This window comes from Erythrolamprus reginae, chromosome 6 (genome assembly GCF_031021105.1).
Source record: "Erythrolamprus reginae isolate rEryReg1 chromosome 6, rEryReg1.hap1, whole genome shotgun sequence".
In the NCBI taxonomy this organism is placed as follows: Eukaryota; Metazoa; Chordata; class Lepidosauria; order Squamata; family Dipsadidae; genus Erythrolamprus; species Erythrolamprus reginae.
The window spans coordinates 40,920,994-40,941,120 of record NC_091955.1 but is presented as its reverse complement, the minus strand read 5'-3'; the positions used below and the strand labels follow the sequence as shown (position 1 = coordinate 40,941,120).

The window sequence follows — 20,127 nt, the reverse complement described above, 5'->3', positions numbered from 1 at the left end:
TTCCTCACCAGGTGTCGCCCTTGCGGAGAGCTGTCTTGAGCAGCGCTGCGATATCCGAGCGCTGGGTCTCCAGATCCGCCGCGCCTCCCTCCGCCATGTCTTCCAGCCCCGGAGCGGCGGCGGCAACAGCTGAGAAAGTGACGGCAGCAGGCGGAGAGGCGGCGGCAGCGGCGGCTGCAGGAACAGGAGCGGCGGCAGTGGCAGGGGCGTGCCGCGCTGCATGCTGGGAGTGACGCCACGCGGCGACCGGGGAAACGCCCTCCACGACCCCCTCCCACTTCGGAAAGCCCATGGATGGCAGCGGGAAGGAGACGAAGAGAGCGCATGAGAATTCGAAATGAGAAGAGCGGTGGCTCGGCCTGAGAGCATCCCCAGGCTGCTGGGAGGACTGTGTAGCTCCAATGAGACCACGCATGCGATGTTAGGACTAATAAAAGGCAGGGCACGGATGGAAATCGAAAGAATCTAAAAGATGGGCAGGGCAAGACACCTCTGGCTGAATGTGTTGCGGATTGTTTGCTTTTTTTTATGTTTACATTTATTTATTTATTTAGTCCAATACATAATACACATTGAAGAGAATAGATATGTAGTAATATAACTAAAGAAACGAATAGAAGAAAAGATATAAAAGTATAGGTGAACAAATTTGAAAGGAAGAAAAGATAAATGAGATAAGGAGAGACAATTGGACAAGAGATGGAAGGCACACTGGTGCACTTATGCACGCCCCTTACTGACCTCTAAGGAACCTGGAGAGGTCAATCGTGGATAGTCTAAGGGAAAAATGTTGGGGGTTAGGGGTTGACACTACTGAGTCAGGTAATGAGTTCCATGCTTTGACAACAACTTGGTTGCTGAAGTCATATTTTTTACAGTCACGTTTGGAGCAGTTAATATTAAGTTTGAATCTGTTGCATGCTCTTGTGTTGTTGCAATGGAAGCTGAAGTAGTCATTGACAGGTAGGACGTTGCAGCATATGATCTCGTGGGCAATACTTAGATCGTGTTTTAGGTGTCGTAGTTCTAAGCTTTCAAGACCAAGGATTGATAGTCTGCTTTCATAGGGTATTCTGTTTCGAGTGGAGGAGTGAATGGCTCTTCTGGTGAAGTATCTGGACATTTTCAAGGGTGTTGATGTCTGAGATGTGGTATGGTTCCAGACAGATGAACTGTATTCAAGGATGGGTCTGGCAAAAGTTTTGTAGGCTCTGGTGAGCAGTATGAGATTGCCAGAGCAGAAGCTGCGTAGGATCAGGTTAACAACTCTAGAAGCTTTTTTGGCGATATTGTTGCAGTGGGCTTTGGCACTTAGATCATTTGATATTAGTATTCCAAGGTCTTTTACTGAGTGGGGGGTTGGCTGTGAGATTTTGTTTATTCAGTTTATATATGAGGTTTGGATTCTTTTTGCCGATGTGGAGGGTAGAGCATTTGTTGGTTGATATTTGAAGTTGCCAGGTGTTAGACCAATCTGAGACAAAGTCGAGGTCTTTTTGGAGAGTAGATGTGTTGTCCGTGGTATTGAAAAGTTTTACAACATTGGCGAAAAGAATACAGTTGCTTGTAATATGATCGCAGAGGTCGTTGATGTAGAGAATGAATAGAGTAGGTCCTAGTACGCTGCCTTGGGGAACGCCACTTTTAACTGGGATAGGGGTGGAAATGGCACTTCCAATTTTAACAACTTGTTGCCTGTTTGACAGGAATCCAGCTGTGGAGGAATCCTGAGATCCCATAGAATTTGAGTTTTAGGAGTAGTTTGTCATGGACCACTGAATCAAAAGCTTTGCAAAAGTCAATATAAATTGCATCAATGGATTTTCCTTGATCTAGGTGGGTAGTACATATATTTTTGCAGTGAAGCAGTTGAAGGTTGCAGGATAATTTCTTTCTGAATCCAAATTGTTTGTTAGAGAGTAGGTTATTAGATTCTAAGTAAAGGGTGATTTATTTATTTATAATTGATTCCATGACTTTACATGAGATGCAGCATAGGAAAATTGGTCTGTAGTTGTCAATGAGAGAAGGGTCTCCTTTTTTGAAGATGGGGATGACTACTGCTTTTGACCATAGCTTGGGGAGTGTGCTGGTCCTGAAGGAATTTTGAAAGATGATGCTTAGTGGTTCGGCTATAGCAGAAGAGAGTTTTTTTAGGAAGTATGCGCAAAGACCATCTGGTCCGACTGATAGAGAAGGTCTGAGGTCTCAGATTGCTTTTTCAACACGGTCTATAGTGAAGTCTACTTGGGTTAGGTCATTGAGAGAGTTTGAGGTGTGATTTGTAAAGATGGGGGATGAGCCATTACTATTAACGAAGACAGAACCAAAGAAAGAATTGAGGAGGTTTGCTTTGGATGGATCATCATGGTATTCTTTGTTGTTGAGTCCAACGAGAGGTGGAATAGGTCTAGAGCAGGGGTCCCCAAACTTTTTACACGGGGGGCCAGTTCACTATCCCTCAGACTTTTGGAGGGCCGGACTATAAAAAAAAACCTATGAACAAATCCCTATGCACACTGCACATACCTTATTTTAACGTAAAAAACAAAATGGGAATTTACTATTTAGAGGGGGGGGATAAGTCTGAAATTCATATATGCTTATGCTTTGTTTTTAATTTTCTTTTGTTAACATCTGATTGGCTATACAAGGTTTTCTTAGTTTATAGAAAAATGTATAAAATGTTTATAGAAAAATATATAAAGAAAGAAGGAAGCACTTTGGCATAATGGTTAATAAGTTAGAAATATAATTGGTGTTGTACTTTTTGAAGGAACATTAAGGAGGGAATTTAATTAAAAGAAAAGTATGTACCTGGAGGACAACATTAGGAAAAAAAACTTTTACTTTTGCAACTTTTTTGATGATTGATATTAGTTACTGACAAAATACCGCATTTTATTCAGGGAAAATTAGATGGTACATTGTATTGTTTGAATGTATGTTGAGAGAAAATTTTTAAAATTTTAAAGACTGCCAGATTGAAATTGACAGTATGAAAACCTTGTGGCTGCTGGATGCTATAACTGAAGACCAGGAGATACAGAGATACCTCTCAAATAACAGCAGAGGTACTGGTAGACCGCCTCCTGCCGCACGAATCCCAGCGACCGGTTAGGTCCCACAGAGTTGGCCTTCTCCGGGTCCCGTCGACTAAACAATGTTGTCTGGCGGGACCCAGCGGAAGAGCCTTCTCTGTGGGGGCCCCGACCCTCTGGAACCAGCTCCCCCCTGAGATTAGGATTGCCCCCACCCTCCCTGCCTTTCGTAAACTCCTTAAGACCCACCTTTGCCGTCAGGCATGGGGGAACTAAAACACCTCCCCCTTGCCCATGTTGTTTTGTTGATTGATTGACTGTGTGCCTGTTTTTTTTATATATACTGTTTTTATGAGATTATTAATTTTAAATTGTAACTAGATGGGTGAGCATTGGATTTGGTATTATGTACTGTACTGTTTTTTATTATTGTTGTGAGCCGCCCCGAGTTTGCGGAGAGGGGCGGCATATAAATAAATAAATAAATAAAAATCCCCCCCCCAAAAAAGTCCTTCCTTCCTCCGCCCCTCCATTCATTTCATTCTTCCTTCCTTCCTTGTTCCCTCCATTTCTTCTTCCTTCCTTCTTCCTTTCCTTCCTTCCTTTTGCCTCCATTTCTCCTTCTTTCCCTCCCTCCCTCCTTTCCACTTCTCTCTTCCCTCTCCCTTTTTTTCCTTCTTTCTCATTTGTTTTGTTTCCCTCTCCCTCGTTCTTTCCCTCCATTTTCTCATTTTTCTCTCTCACATTCCCTCCCCCTCTCACTTCTGTTTTCTCTCCCTCTCTCTTGCTTTCTCTCTCTCCTTTTCTTCTCTCTTCCTTCCTCTCTTCTTTTTTTTCTGCCCTGCAACACGCCGCGGGGCAGTCGGCTGCAAGCAGGAGCTCCAAGACGGTGGCACCGACGTTGGGTTGCAGTACATTGCTGGCACTGGCCCGCTGGCTGGGCTGGGACAGAGGTGCCAGTCCCATGCCCAGCGCAGCAATGTATGGCGTCCTGCAACACATACAGCCGCCGCCGGTGCCTTGCAGCCAACCGCCCCACCGCTGCTCCACAGCTACTACTCAGTGCCCTCCCGCTCGACCCATGTTTGGCTGCGCCACCTTCGTGGCTTGCCCTGCTGCCCTGCACCCGCTAGAGCTGCCCGGTGCAGCCCAAGCGCAGGGCAGAGTAGGCGGCTGCTGCTTCAGACCCGCCCCCGAGCTGAGCTTTCTTTGGCTTCCTTCGAGGCAAAACTGCAAAGCTCACCTGCTGCCTCGAAGGAAGCCAAAGGAAGCTCAGCTCAATGAGGACCGGCTGTTGGTCCCTTCAAGCTGCTGCCGCTCACTGCGGAGATCCCTTCGCCCGAACGGAGGTGGCGGGGGCGGGTTCAAGGGACCAACAGCCGGTCCTTTTCGGGGCTGCGTTGTTGCAGCCTCTGAGGCCGCCTCGCCTCCAGGCGAAGGGATCTCCTCGGTGGGTGGCCTCGGAGGCTGCAGCAATGCAGCCCCGAAAAGGACTGGCTGTTGGTCCCTTAAAGCTGCCGCTGCCGCCCACTGCAGAGATCCCTTCACCCGAACAGCGGCGGCAGCGAGTTCAAGGGACCAACAGCCAGTCCTTTTCAGGGCTGCATTGCTGCAGCCTCCGAGGCCGCCCACTGAGGAAATCCCTTTGCCTGGAGGCGGAGGCGGCCTCAGAGGCTGCAACAATGCAGCCCCGAAAAGGACCGGCTGTTGGTCCCTTGAACCCGCCGCCGCCTCCTCCGTTGGGACCAAGGGATCTCCAAAGTGGGCGGCAGCAGCTTGAAGAGACCAACAGCCGGTCCTCATTGAGCTGAGCTTCCTTTGGCTTCCTTTGAGGCAGCAGGTGAGCTTTGCAGCTTTGCCTCGAAGGAAGCCAAATGAAGCTAAGCTCGGGGGCGGGCCTGAAGCAGCCGCCGCCGCTGCCTACTCCACCCCGCGCTTCGGCCGCGCCGGGGCCAAGTAAGCTGAGGCTAGGCCCGTCGCCCCGGCTCCAAGTGTGAGGCCTGGGCGGGCAAGCATTGGGAGGGCCTCGCTGTCGCCTGGCAGGAGAAGAGCTCCCCTCCCCACGATCCAGGACAGCATGGCCATCAAGTTAGTGCTCGGGGGTCCTGATGGCTTGCTTACGGCCCCCTCCAGCCGCTCTTGCAGGGTTTCCAGGCTTCCCGTGGGGCGGTGAAGAAGCAAAAAAGCGGCACTGGAGGGACCAAGACGATCTGCAGCTGAGCGTCTGGAGGAGGAGGAGGAGGAAAGCCAGGGGGCGGGGAGGAAAGCGGGCCTGCAATTGGCCAATTTCTTTCTCACCTTCAGGGAGAGGAACTGTTGCTGCTCTGCCATAGGGTGCTTTCCTCCCCGCCCCCTGGCTTTCTTCCTCTTTCTTGCCGCCACCAGACGCTCAACAGCAGAGTGGAGGGGAGATTCGGGAGCTTATGGTAAAATCTTGTATGTTTCCGTGGGGCGGGTAAATGGCCTCAGTGGGCCGCATGCAGCCCGCGGGCCGTAGTTTGGGGACCGCTGGTCTAGAGTCTTTGAGTTTGTTGTTGACAAAGTTGTAGAAGGCTCGGTTAGATTTGGTGCGAAGGAGATTTTCCTCTTGTTTGCTGTGGTAGTTGAGACATTCTGCTTTTATTTGTTGGCAAATGCTTTTGTAGCGTCTTTTGAAGTTGGTTACTTGGCCTTTTTTATTTTTGCGCCAGAGAGATCTTTTTTTGGTTTGTAGTTTCCTTATTGAGACAGGTAAGTTATTTTTTGTTTTTCTTCTGGTTGAAGTTAGTGGTACATGTAGTCTGATAAATCTTTTAATTTGTAGTAAGAATGTGTTGTAGAAATCATCAATAGTGTTGCAGTTAGAAAATACAGTTCACCAGTCAAGAATTGAGAGATTGGCATCTATGAGTTCGTAGTTGGCTTTCCTAAAATTGTACTTAGGTGACACATTATATAGGTGAAAGTTATCCTGGTGTAGATTGAGATTGAAGTTAATCATACTATGACCACTGTTAGAAAAAGGTTCTTTTACATGCAGACGATAGATTGCGCTTTTGCTATTACAGAATATGAGGTCAAGACAGCTGTTAAGTCTAGTATTATTTAATACTAATTGGTCAAGTCCCAGGCTGGTGACGGCATTGTATAAGGTAGTGTGGCTTGGTTCCGTGCTGCATTCATTAAGGGCAGGAGGTTGCCCATGTTAGCAGTGAGGTTAATTTGGTTGCATTTAGTGGCGTGCAGGATTTCTGTAACGCCAGGCTGTTCAAACCGCTAAGACGGGTTATAGAGTATTGGCAGGTTCTTTTAAATCTCTTTGTAGTGCGACAAGCCTTATTATACTCAATTTGCAAGGAGGAGCTTTCTCAGTTCTGGCGCCTTGACAGTTCGTTGGAGCTACGGCTCCAGGGATTCACCTTACTTGAAGACATCTTCCAAGCCACTGATGAGTTGGATTGTAAAATTTGGATTGTGGCCGGTAAATATACAGGGGACCATTGGTGTTGGTGAACTAGACATCAAGATACGAGAATTCTATAAAATCAGAACGTAACAACCTTGGTAATTTAGATTGTCGTTCTAAACCTAATTTTTGTGAAGCTGCAATAGACCTAAATGCTGCTTTTAACCTGTGAGAAATTATTCCTTGACATGCTATTTATTTTCTTTAGTAAAAATGCAATCTTCAAAAACACACAACAAGAGTACACAGTAAAACCCAGTGAATGTGCTAGGCTATTTTCTATGCTTCTAAGCTGAAATAAAAATAGAAATTCTATAACATCTAAAATATAAAACAGGTTGATCAATATGCATATATATCCATTATATACTAAGCTGTGTTGTTGAGAGCACAGAAAGCAAGAAAGCCTAGTTTATTTTAATTTGATTATACAATGGTACCTCATGATACGAACCCCTCACCATACGAACAACCCAAGATACGAACCCGGAGTTCCGTAATTTTTTGCCTCTTCTTACGAACTTTTTCTGTCTTACGAACCCGCCTCCGAGAAGCCCCGCCGCCCAGCTGTCGCTTTTTGAAACAGCTGGGGGGCTTCTCGGCGTCCTCCTGAACCCGAATGCCAAACCCGAACTTCTGAGTTCGGCATTCGGGAGGCCGCCGAGAAGCCCCCCTGGCTGTTTCAAAAGATGATGGCTGGGTGGCGGGGCTTCTCGGCGGCCTCCCGAACGCTGAACCTGGAAGTTCGGCAAAAGTTTGGGTTCATGTGGCCACCGAGAAGCCCCGCCACCCGTCTGTCATCTTTTGAAACAGCCGGGGGGCTTCTCAGTGTCTTCCTGAACCCGAACACCAAACCCGAACTTCTGGGTTCGGCATTCGGGAGGCCGGGGGAGGTTCGTAAGGCGAACATTGTTTTCCATAGGAAACAATGTAAAATGAATTAATGCGTGCAACAAAAAAAAACGCCAAAAAACGCCACTGCCCGGCTGTCACCTTTTGAAACAGCCAGGCGCTTCTCAGTGTTCTCCCAATGCGGAACCCGGAAGTCCGGCAAAAGTTTGTGTTCAGGAGGACGCTGAGAAGCCCCCCGGCTGTTTCAAAAAGCGACAGCCGGGCGGCGGGGCTTCTCGGCGGCCTCCCGAACGCTGAACCCGGAAGTTCGGCAAAAGTTCGGGTTCAGGTGGCCGCAGAGAAGCCCCACCGCCCAGCTGTCGCTTTTTGAAACAGCCGGGGGGCTTCTCAGCGTCCTCCTGAACCCGAACGGCAAACCCGAACTTCCGGGTTCGGCGTTCGGGAGGCCACCGAGAAGTCCACCGGCTGTTTCAAAAGGTGACAGCCGGGCGGCGGGGCTTCTCAGCGGCCACCCGAACCCGAACTTTTGCCCGACTTCCAGGTTCCGCATTGGGAGAACACTGAGAAGCGGCTGACTGTTTCAAAAGGTGACAGCCGGGCGGTTTTGTTTTTTTGCGTTTTTTTGTTGTTGCACGCATTAATTCATTTTACATTGTTTCCTATGGGAAACAATGTTTCGTCTTACGAACTTTTCGCCTTACGAACCTCCCCCGGGAACCAATTAGGTTTGTAAGACGAGATATTACTGTATTTCTCTACTTAGCTTGTGACAGTATCAATAACTAATAATCAAAAAAACGAAATCATAAAACAATATAACTCATACAACACTTTATAGATGCTAAGGTAAAACATCTTCACTTATTTTAGTCATGCCACTCCCAACCAAGTTTTTGGGGGTGGGGAGGAAAGACCTTTAATACCTTCCAGAAGATAAGCAGGATGGATAGACTCCAAAGAGCATCTGTCTTTGAAAAGAAAGATTTCCAAAAAGTGGGAACAGCAACAGAGGAGGTACATAACTTGGACCCTGCAAAATGTCAAAACTTATTTTTTTTTTAATTTTTTTTATTATTTTTCATAAAATAGACATACAGACTTACAGACATTAAACATAGAATGGGGATGTATTTCCCCGCTACTTTTGAAAGTATACATTCAAATAGAAAAAAGAATACATAATCAAACATTTGTTAAATGTTAAAAAGTTCTGATAAAAAATTTTCAAATCTTGAATGCAATGTTAGTACGGTATAAGTAAAAATTCTTAATATATTGTTTATAGGTACTATATTCAACTAATCAAACATTTAAACAAATAAAACAAAATTCTTAATATGTTTTCAAATCTTAAATGTAATGTTAGTACGGTATAAGTAAAGATTCTTAATATATCGTTTATAGGTACTATATTCATCTAATCAAACATTTAAACAAATAAAACAAAATTCTTAATATGTTACTTATAAGTAAACTATTATAACAAAATCCTCTACAAATACATTTGAACTAATGGTAATATTGTTATTACCTAAGTAAAAACAAATCTATCTCTTATTTTTTCTTATCTAACCATCTATATACATTATTCCATGTTTCATAAAATTTAGTATCTTCTTGATCGTTTAATCGTCTTGTCATCATATCCATTTCGGCGCAATCTAATATTTTGGCTATAACTTCTTCTTTCTTGGGGATTTCCTCCCCCTTCCAGTTTTGCGCATATATTATTCTAGCCGCAGTTAATATATGTATGATTAAATAAAGAGTTTCTTTCTTATAAGTCTGATTAGTAATTCCTAATAAGTAAAATTCCGGGGTGTTATCTATATCGTGCTTTAATATTTCTTTTAATATCTTCTCAATCATCTTCCAATAAGTTTTAGCTTTACCACATGTCCACCATTGATGGTAATAAGTTCCTATATCTTTCTTACACTTCCAACATAGTGGGGATGTTTTTGGAAACATTTTTGCTATCCTGTTTGGTGGGAGGTGCCATCTATAAAACATTTTAATTTGGTTTTCTTTTAATGAAACTGACTTGGTCATTTTCCAGTTATTGGTCCAAACTTTTTCCCAGGTGTCTATATCTATTTCCTTACCTATATTTCTGCACCATCTTATCATAGTATCTTTTAAAGTCAGCTCTATATTTTTGTGAGCGATAAGAAATTTATATATTTTCCCTATCATTTTTGGTGAATTGGTAATGATTAAATTACTTAGCAAGTTCTTACTTTTATTAAAAATGTAAAGAGTTTTATCCTTCTGGTATCTGGATCGAATCTGGGCATAGTGCCACCAGTCTAATATTATTCCTTCTTCTTGTAGTTTATTCCTAGGTTTTAACTTCATCTGGTCGTTTAATAGTTCTTTATATCTATAAAATATTTTCGTATCTTTTATGGACTTTGGATGTGTTATTGCTTCTAGGGGGGCTATCCATTCTGGAACATTTAAGAAATGATTTTTCTTTATATCTTTCCAAACCTCTAATAAGTACTTCCTTAATGTGTGTCTTTTAAAGTATGAATGGTTTTTTTCCTTATCGTACCATATAAATGCATGCCAACCCAACATGAGATCATGTCCTTCTAGATTTAATATTCTTTTATTCTCTAAAGTTATCCAATCTTTGATCCATGTTAAGGCGGCGGCCTGGTAATATAATTTCCAATTTGGAAGACCAAATCCTCCTCTTTCTTTAATGTCTTCTAAACAGTTTATTTTTATCCTTGCTTTTTTCCCTTGCCACAGAGGGCCACAGAGTTAGCCGTTCCAGGGGAACGAGGGACCGTTGCTTAATAACGGTCCCCTGTTCTGGCTCTGTGAGCCCAATCTTGGGTACTGGTGATGAGTGTAACTCTGGCCCTGGGCTCAGGTTGCTGCTGTTGAATGCCAGGTCGGTGGTTAATAAAGCTCTCCTCATCCGGGATTTGATCCTGGATGAGGAGGCCGACCTGGCATGTATTACTGAAACCTGGCTGGGCCCGGAGGGAGGTGTTCCTCTCTCTGAAATTTGCCCAGCCGGGTTTCAGATATGGCATCAACCGCGACCCCAGGGGAGGGGGGGGAGGAGTGGCTATTGTAGCCAGGGAGAGCCTTTGCCTGCGTAGACTCATTGCTCCGGAAATAGCGGGTTGAGAGTCTCTCTTGATGAAGTTGGACTTAGGAGTTCAGGTGGGCTTATTTCTCACGTACCTGCCTCCCAGCTGCGTGTCAAAAGCCCTGCCTGTGCTACTCGAGGAGGTAGCCGGGTTGGCGGTAGAGTTCCCCAGACTTATTGTCTTGGGGGACTTCAATCTGCCGTCACTCGGCGAAACCTCTGGGTTGGCACAGGAGTTCATGGCCACCATGACAGCCGTGGACCTGACTCAAGTAGTTCAGGGTCCGACTCACGAGGGAGGGCACGCACCTGACATGGTATTCCTCTCCGAGCAATTGAGTAATGGTCTGAGACTAAGGGGCTTAGAAGTGTTGCCTTTGTCATGGTCAGACCATTTTCTACTACGGCTTGACTTCCTGGCTCCAATCCTCCCCCGCAGGCGCTTGGGGTTATTCCAGAGGCACTCGTCCACAGTTCGGCGGAGTCTCTCGCGGAGGCCTGGAACAGGGCTGCAGCGGGGGCTCTTGACCGGATTGCGCCTTTGCGACCTCTCCATGGCGCTAGACCCCGTAGAGCCCCATGGTTCAACGAGGAGCTCCGGGAGTTGAAACGCCAAAAGAGACGTCTAGAGAAGCGATGGAGGAAGAGTAGGTCTGAATCCGATCGAACACTTGTAAGAGCTTTTATTAAGACTTACAAAGTGGCGCTCAAGGCGGCAAGATGCGCGTACCATGCCGCCTTGATTGCATCAGCGGAATCCCGCCCGGCCGCTCTGTTTAGGGTGACCCGCTCCCTTCTCAACCAGGGGGGAGTTGGGGAGCCCTTACAGAGTAGTGCCGAGGATTTTAACACGTTTTTCGCTGATAAAGTCGCTCGGATCCGGGCCGATCTCGACTCCAATTGTGTAACAGAGTCGACTGACAACGAGTCAGTCGAGGTGACTGGGGCACGTACTTGTCCACCTGTCTGGGAAGAGTTTGATCTGGTGACACCTGATGAAGTGGACAAGGCCATCGGAGCTGTGAGTTCCGCCACCTGTTTACTGGATCCGTGTCCCTCCTGGTTGGTTTCGGCCAGCAAGGAGGTGACACGGAGCTGGGCCCAGGAGATTACCAACGCTTCCTTGGGGAGGGGAGTTTTTCCATCACTCTATAAAGAAGCGCTCGTGCGCCCCCTCCTCAAGAAGCCCTCCCTGGACCCAGCTGTGCTTAATAACTATCGTCCAGTCTCCAACCTTCCCTTTATGGGGAAGGTTGTCGAGAAGGTGGTGGCACTCCAGCTCCAGCGGTCCTTGGAAGAAGCCGATTATCTAGGTCCCCAGCAGTCGGGTTTCAGGGCCGGTTACAGCACGGAAACCGCTTTGGTCGCGTTGATGGATGATCTCTGGCGGGCCCGGGACAGGGGTTTATCCTCTGTCCTGGTGCTCCTTGACCTCTCAGCGGCTTTCGATACCATCGACCATGGTATCCTTCTGCACCGGCTGGAGGGGTTGGGAGTGGGAGGCACTGTCCTTCAGTGGTTCTCCTCCTACCTCTCTGGCCGGTCGCAGTCGGTGTTAGTGGGGGGCCAGAGGTCGACTCCTAGGTTTCTCCCTTGTGGGGTGCCTCAGGGGTCGGTCCTCTCCCCCCTGCTATTCAACATCTACATGAAACCGCTGGGCGAGATCATCCAAGGACATGGGGTGAGGTATCATCAATATGCGGATGATACCCAGCTTTACATCTCCACCCCATGCCCAGTCAACGAAGCGGTGGAAGTGATGTGCCGGTGCCTGGAGGCTGTTGGGGCCTGGATGGGTGTCAACAGACTCAAGCTCAACCCGGATAAGACGGAGTGGCTGTGGGTTCTGCCTCCCAAGGACAATCCCATCTGTCCGTCCATCACCCTGGGGGGGGAATTATTGACCCCCTCAGAGAGGGTCCGCAACTTGGGCGTCCTCCTCGATCCACAGCTCACATTAGAACAACATCTTTCAGCTGTGGCGAGGGGGGCGTTTGCCCAGGTTCGCCTGGTGCACCAGTTGCGGCCCTATCTGGACCGGGACTCATTGCTCACAGTCACTCATGCTCTCATCACCTCGAGATTCGACTACTGTAATGCTCTCTACATGGGGCTACCTTTGAAAAGTGTTCGGAAACTTCAGATCGTGCAAAATGCAGCTGCGAGAGCAGTCATGGGCCTACCTAGGTATGCCCATGTTTCACCATCACTCCGCAGTCTGCATTGGTTGCCGATCAATTTCCGGTCACAATTCAAAGTGTTGGTTATGACCTTTAAAGCCCTTCATGGCATCGGACCAGAATATCTCCGAGACCGCCTCCTGCCGCACGAATCCCAGCGACCGATTAGGTCCCACAGAGTGGGCCTTCTCTGGGTCCCGTCAACTAAACAATGTCGGTTGGCGGGCCCCAGGGGAAGAGCCTTCTCTGTGGCGGCCCCGGCCCTCTGGAACCAACTCCCCCCGGAGATTAGAACTGCCCCTACTCTTCCTGCCTTCCGTAAACTCCTTAAAACCCACCTTTGCCGCCAGGCATGGGGGAACTGAAACATCTCCCCCGGGCACGTTTAATTTATGCATGGTATGTCTGTGTGTGTGACTGTTAGCATATGGGGTTTTTTAAATATTTAAATATCTTAAATCTGTCTGATTGCTTATGATTTGTTTTTTACATGTTGTGAGCCGCCCCGAGTCTTCGGAGAGGGGCGGCATACAAATCTAAGTAATAAATAAATAATAAATAATAAATAAATATAAATTTTTTAACTAAATTTGTCATGGTTCTAAAAAAATTTCCTCCTGGATTTATTGGGATTACCTGGAAGAGAAATAAAACCTTAGGCAAAATATTCATCTTAATTGTAGCAATTCTTCCTAAAAATGATATTTTCAGGTTATTCCACGTTTCTAAATCTTTTTTAATTTCTGCTAATAATTTTATGTAATTATCATTTTTTAATGTTATCGTTTTCGCTGTTAAATTTATTCCTAAGTATTTTACTTTCTTTACAGTTTTTATTCCAGAAATATTTTCTAATTTAGTTTCTTGTATTTTATTCATATTTTTAGTTAAGAAAGAAGTTTTACTTTTATTTATCTTTAAACCTGCTACATTTCCAAATTGTTCGATAGTTTGTAATAAAGAAGGTACTGTTGTTATCGGTTCTTCAATTATAAACGTTAAGTCATCTGCAAAAGCTTGAAGTTTGTAAGTTTCGTCTCCTATTGTTAAACCTTTTATATCAGAATCCGCTCTTATTTTAATTAATAAAGTTTCAAGTGTCATAATAAATAGCAATGGTGATATAGGACATCCCTGACGAACTCCCTTGTTTATATCAAGTGTTTGTAGTTGGTTATTATTTAATATTATCTTAGTCGTTTGTTTTGAATATATAGTATCTATTAAATTAACAAATTTTGGGCCAAACCTCATTTTGTTTAATTGCATTTTTATAAATGTCCAGTTAACGTTGTCAAAGGCCTTTTGAGCATCTAAAAACATTAAAGATGCTGTCTTATCTGAATGTTGTTCATAATATTCTAATGTGTTTATTACCGTTCTCAGGTTGTTTTTAATTTGTCGCCCTGGTAGGAATCCATTTTGGTCTTGATGTATTATTCCATTTATAATTCTTTTAAGTCTATCTGCATAAATGGCAATAAATATTTTATAATCTACATTTAATAACGATATGGGTCTATAATTTTTGATTTTTACTGGGTCAGTACCGGGTTTGTGTATTAAAGTTGTCAACGATTCTGACCAAGATTTCGGAATTTTACCCTCAAGTCTACATAAATTAAAAGTTTCTAACATATGGTTTCTTACTATTTCGTTTTCTATCTTATACCATTCTGCCGGTATAGCATCCGGGCCGGTGGCCTTATTGTTCTTCTGTTTTTTAATTGTAGTTAGGAGTTCTTCCATGGTTATTGGTCCATCCAACATAGTCTGTTGGTCTTCTGTTATTTGTGGTAGTTTTGAAGCCTGTAAGTAATTAAAAACTTCATCTTCGCTAACGTTGTCTTTGGCATAGAGATCTTTATAAAAATTATAGACAATATCCGCCTTTCCTTCTGTATCGTATTTTATTGTACCATCCTTATCTTCTAATTTTTTTATCAATTTGGATTGACTCTGCTTTCTAAGTTTATATGCTAACCATCTTCCCGGTTTATTTGCATGTTCAAAATAATGCTGTTTTGCTCTTTTAATTTTTTCAGTTATTTGATTTTGTTCTATAATTCTAATTTTATGTTTAGTTACATTTATTTCTGTTTTAAAATCTCTATTCTTGGTGTGTTGCTGCGATGTGAATTCCAGTTGTTTTAATTCATTTATTAATTGTACATACTTTAGTTTATTTTCCTTATTGTATTTTGCTATATAGGATATTGTTAACCCTCTTATATAAGCTTTGAGTGTATCCCATAAATTCTGTGGAGTGGTGTCTGGGGTTTTATTAATTTCAAGAAATATTTTTAATTCCTTTTCAATCCAATCCTTATATTTCTTATCTTTTAATATATTTCTATTCATCCACCAAGTATTCTGCTTATTATTCGTTCTTATATAAACCACTATTGGGTTGTGGTCGGCCCATGTATTAACATCTATCTCTACTTCCCTTATTTGTTCTGCGGCCATTTTTGATGTCCATACCATGTCTATTCTTGTCCAAATTTTGTGGGGATTAGAATAAAACGTAAATTGTCTTTTATGGGGGTGTCTTTCCCTCCATATATCATTTAACAATAATTCTGTTTTCATTTTTTGGAAAGTACTAGGTAGTAAATTTCTTTTTGTTTTTTTCCTTTTACTATTGCTCCCCCCCCCCTGAATGATCTAGTTGCCTATTCACAATAGCATTAAAATCACCTATTATTAATACATTCTCAATAGCTAACTCTATTATTATTTGGTGTAAATTTTTATAAAATGACATTTGGTCTTCATTGGGAGCATAAATAGAGACAACCACTATAGGTCTAGGTTCAATATCAACTTGTACAATTAGTATTCTACCATCATTGTCTTTGTATATTTGTTTGGAATTTATAGAATTCTCTACATACATCACCACACCTCTTTTTTTTTGATCTGCTAATGCAGCATACATTTTTCCAATTTTAGGATTCAACAATAATTTTTGGTTATCTTTTTTAATATGTACTTCTTGTAATATTGCAATTTGAGCATTTTGACTTCTGATTTTGGAAAAGATTTGTTTCCTTTTCCTTGGTTCATTTAGTCCATTGACATTTACCGAAAAGATCTTTAGGTCTTTAGTTGTTGTCATTTAGTAGGTTTTTTGGTTTCTCGCTGGGGTTGAACTCTTCTAGCACCTTGGTCCTGCTCTATTGCCAGGGCAGTGGCCCCCAAAAGTTCTTCTTGTTGGATTGCTAGTTTCTCCACTGGTTGCTGTTGTGCTGATTGTTGTTGAGCCTCTTGTTGATTATCTGAAAAGTCCATGTGGCTGATGCCACTATTTTCGAAGAAGTACCTAGCTTGTTCTACATTTTCCAGCTTGTATCTTGTAGAGCGCCATGTCAGAGAAAGGCCTTGTGGAATTAACCAACGGTAGGTTATATTTTCTTTGATCAAAATTCTGGTAAGAAAATGGTAATCTCTTCTGCTCTATCTGACGCTTCTTGGAACTTGTTTTAATATTTTTATTTCCACTCCTTGATGTTGAAGTTTGGAGTTTCTTGCCCAGTGGAGTATGTCATCTCGCAAAGTTTTCCTGGTAAATTTGATGTGAATCTCTCTTGGGAGATTGTGGCGACGGATGTAACTATTCGAAGTTCTGAAAACTTCATCGATTTCTTTCACTAGCGCAGCAGGATCCTCCTGGAGTATTCCTCCAATAGTTTCCGCCATAGTCATTTTTAAATCTTCATCTTTTTCCTCTTTCATGTTCTGAAATCGTAGTCCATACGAAGCACGTTGCATCTCCAGCTGAATGATTGATTCATCATGTCTTCTATGTCTTGCATCAGCTCTCCCTTCAAGATAGTCTATTCTTTTTGCATTTTTGTCGGATTTCTCTTCAACTTTTTTCACGCGATCGTCGCTTTCTTGTAGTGTTTGTTGAATCACCTTTATCTGGTCTTTCACCTCGGCCATATCAACTTTCAATTGGGCCATCTCCTTTTTGAATTCTGTCAAGTCTGCCTTTATAGCTTCTCTTTGTTGTGTTGCATCCTCTTTTATAGCCTCTCTTTGTTGAGTAGCATTTTCTTGAGATTTAAACATAAAGTCCTGCATATTGTTTAAAGTTTCTTGTAGTGTTGCAAAGTTGGACTGCATTGTTTTGTCTTTTTCTTTATCCTTGGAAGACATAGCTGACGCCTGGTGCGTCGGGGAGGGACGCGGCGACACTTGTGGAGAAGAGATTGTTGCAGTAGGTTGTTTTTTGACTGTTTTAACAACGGTTGAAGAAGTTGACATTATCAATTTTGAATCCGCTGTTTAAAATTTGAATTAATTTAAATCAATCTAAATTTATATATAGTGAAAAGGAGAAAATTTCTATAAATTCCAAATCCATTCAATCTGTTTTATTAGCGGTTACGCTTAAATTATAACTATTCAATTATCAAGAAAATTCAAAATTCAAAATCCAATATATATTATTATTAATTATTTTAAAAATTTAAAAATTTAAAGATATAATAACTCAGAAAACAAATGTAAAACTTTTAGGAATAGAAAACCAGTAAAAGTTAAAAATAAATGGTCTAATAAAAAGACAAAATAAATGACAGCAAAGAAAGAATAATAACTATTTTAAAAAGGGAGATTTTAAGGAAGTACAGAGAAAAAAAGGAAGAGAAAAAAGACTTAATAAGGCAACAAGAAGAGGGAGAGAAAGAGAGAGAGAAAAAAGAAATGGGGAATATTTCAATTCAAATAATTAGAATAGAGCAGGAAACCAAGGTTTGCTAACAATGCATAGTCTTCAATTCAAACTTCTTTTAGAAATAGGAATAAAAAGAAGGAAAATCAGAAGGAGAACAAAAAAAGAGTTAATTAATCAAAAAGAAAACACAGTATATATAGTTATGTTCTTCTTATAAATCAGGAAATTATATTAGATGAATAAAGAGTGTGAATCCAAATGTCAGAAAATACAATTGTACTTAATCCCAATTGCAGGTCTCAAGAAAAGAAAAAAAAGTCAAATTAATAATTTTCTTGTAGTTAAAATGGAGTCTATGTTCTTTTCCAAATTCAAGACAAAGGCAAAAAAAATAGATCCCAAGATGGAGTCAGGTTAAAAGTCAGAAGTTCATATGACCAGGCAGATGTGAAAAGGTTCTCAGAAGAAAAAATAATCCCAAGGAAAAAAGGCAGTCAGCGAGTAATCCAAAGTAATCCAAAGTAATTCAAAGGCAATCAGCAAGTAATCCAAATAGGTTAATCCAAAGGTAAATATTCCAAAGGAAAGGTATCAGTTCCTTCTATTTCCCATTTATTTTCAAGTTGTTATATAATGTTATTATGTTGCAAAGACAACAGGATGAGAAAAAAAAAATAAGGCAACAAAGTTATATTCCTCCGCTGTTAAGATGTCAGCCCGGAACACAATGTTTTGACAGACTATAAAAAAGAAATTTTAGTCATCTTTACTAATTTCTTTTAAGCATTGAAATCTTCTAAATAGTCATTTCCAGTTCAAGTTCTTTTATTAAAGCATAGGGTAAAAAAAATGTTTTATAGATTCCAAAATTCAAATACAAGATGGAAACAATGAAAATGAGAGAATTTAGTCTCGGCTGTTATTTGCGGATGAGACTCAGAAAAAAAAAACTTTCACTTTCGCCTCGTTAAAGAAAGCTTTCCCTTGAGGCTTCCGAATGATCAAATCTTCAGATTTTAGTCTTGAAACAAAGAGGAATTTTTTTACCTTGAGTCCTTTATCGGATGTATTCTTTTTCAGTTAGTTAAATGTAGAACTTTCAATTTAGAACTTTTTCTCAGCTTCCCGCTGGGTGAGGGGAGAAAGCGCTGGCCGGTCCTCTCAGGCAAAGAGGATCGGTTCTCCCGTCTTCGAAGCTGCGGGGCGAACCGCTGCCTCTGGAGTCTCAGCGATGGCTCCTCGGGCAGAGGGGAGCCCCCTGTTCTGGGATCGGGCCATCCGAGCCCGATCCGATCGCAAATGCGACCTTCGGAGGGGGTAGAAGGGATCGCCTGGCAGAGCCCTGCCAAGGATGTCCCGCCGCGATCACCGCCAAACCGGAAGCCGCAAAATGTCAAAACTTATTAATGGACAAATTTACTTGGAGGCAGAGTGTTCATAAAATTCCTTTTCCTATGCTATGAAGGACTATGCAGACATAGGAAAAATCCAGCATATTGAATTACACTTTGAAGCTAGTGGAGGCTTTGGAATAGGAATTTACATAGAGACCTTCTTAACTATACACACATGCGGTTTTAAATACATGAACACTGTGTCTTCAGGGTATCATTCATATGGATACCAAATGATAATAAAATTGACAATTTTGATAACTTTACATTTATCATGCTTATACCATTACAATATCATTGTACATAATACACCATCTTTCAACTTCTAATCTTTCATCTATGTTAATACTATGTACTTAACCAGTTCAGTTTGTCAATATATGATCTAACCAGCAATGTATGTTTAGAGAAATTAGCACAATGTGGCTTTATGGGCTAGTGCTGCAATTAGCTATAAGAGGGAGCCAGATGGGTCTTTCTTTCCCTGATCTCTCTGCTAGTTTGTGTGACTATACTATGCTGTAGACTTGCTTTGTGCTAAGTGTTGGTGTATGCATTGTTTATGTATGATAAGTAATCCTTATGGAATTATATATGTATGGGGGAGAATTATTATAGAATTGCTATGTGTATTGCTGTGTGTATAAAACTGTGTTCTGATCTCGGTTTGTATATGATTTGGGGTAAAAGTTTTTTTTTATTTTTCTCCACTTTTAAACAGTGCAATATCATATACAGTGGTACCTCTACCTAAGAACACTTCTTCTTACAAACTTTTCTAGATTAGAACCTGGTGTTCAAGACTTTTTTGTCTCTTCTCAAGAACCATTTTTTCCTTACAAATCCGACCCTCCGAAACCATAACCGGAAAAGGCAGGGAGAAGCCTCCGTGGGGCCTCTATAGGAATCTCCTGGGAGGAAACGGGGCCTCCACCCTCCCTGTGGTTTCCCCAATCGCATGCATTATTTGCTTTTACATTGATTCCTATGGGAAAAATTGCTTCTTCTTACAAACTTTTCTACTTAAGAACCTGGTCACGGAACTAATTAAGTTCGTAAGTAGAGGTACCATTGTACCTTCAATCTTCAATACAATACAATGAATTTGCATTTATATTCAGTATTTATCATCCAACAATATGCTGCCTCCTTTACTTTTATCACCTGGAAAACTTTCATATAAACTTTTTTTGGGGGGGGTGTATACATTTTTTATTTTTCACACCCTACAGAGATTCCAATTTACATACCTCAAATCACAATATAATACAATACAATATCAAATTTAGTATTTATTTATTTATTTATTTATTTAGATTTGTATGCCGCCCCTCTCTGCAGACTCGGGGCGGCTCACAACAAAGTGAAAAACAATTTATAACAAATCTAAATTTCTACTAAAAAACATTTTAAAAACCCCAT

General features: G+C 42.2%; 1 protein-coding gene across 15 annotated transcripts in view; it reads right to left on the bottom strand.

Moving 5' to 3' along the window:
- The window catches only part of USP15 (ubiquitin specific peptidase 15), a 230,599-nt gene extending 230,323 nt beyond the window's left edge, over positions 1 to 276 (bottom strand). For 14 of the 15 annotated variants that reach the window (XR_011559478.1, XR_011559475.1, XR_011559476.1 and 11 more), the window contains exon 1: positions 9 to 194. Coding sequence is in view for 11 of the 15 variants with exons in the window: in XM_070755600.1 (XP_070611701.1) it covers positions 9 to 97 (89 nt within the window). In the remaining 4 variants the exon portion in view is untranslated. Of the gene's footprint in view, positions 1 to 8 lie in introns of all 15 variants that reach the window. The other variant, XM_070755598.1, reaches the window with a different exon arrangement.
- Between the last annotated feature and the right edge of the window lie 19,851 nt (positions 277 to 20,127).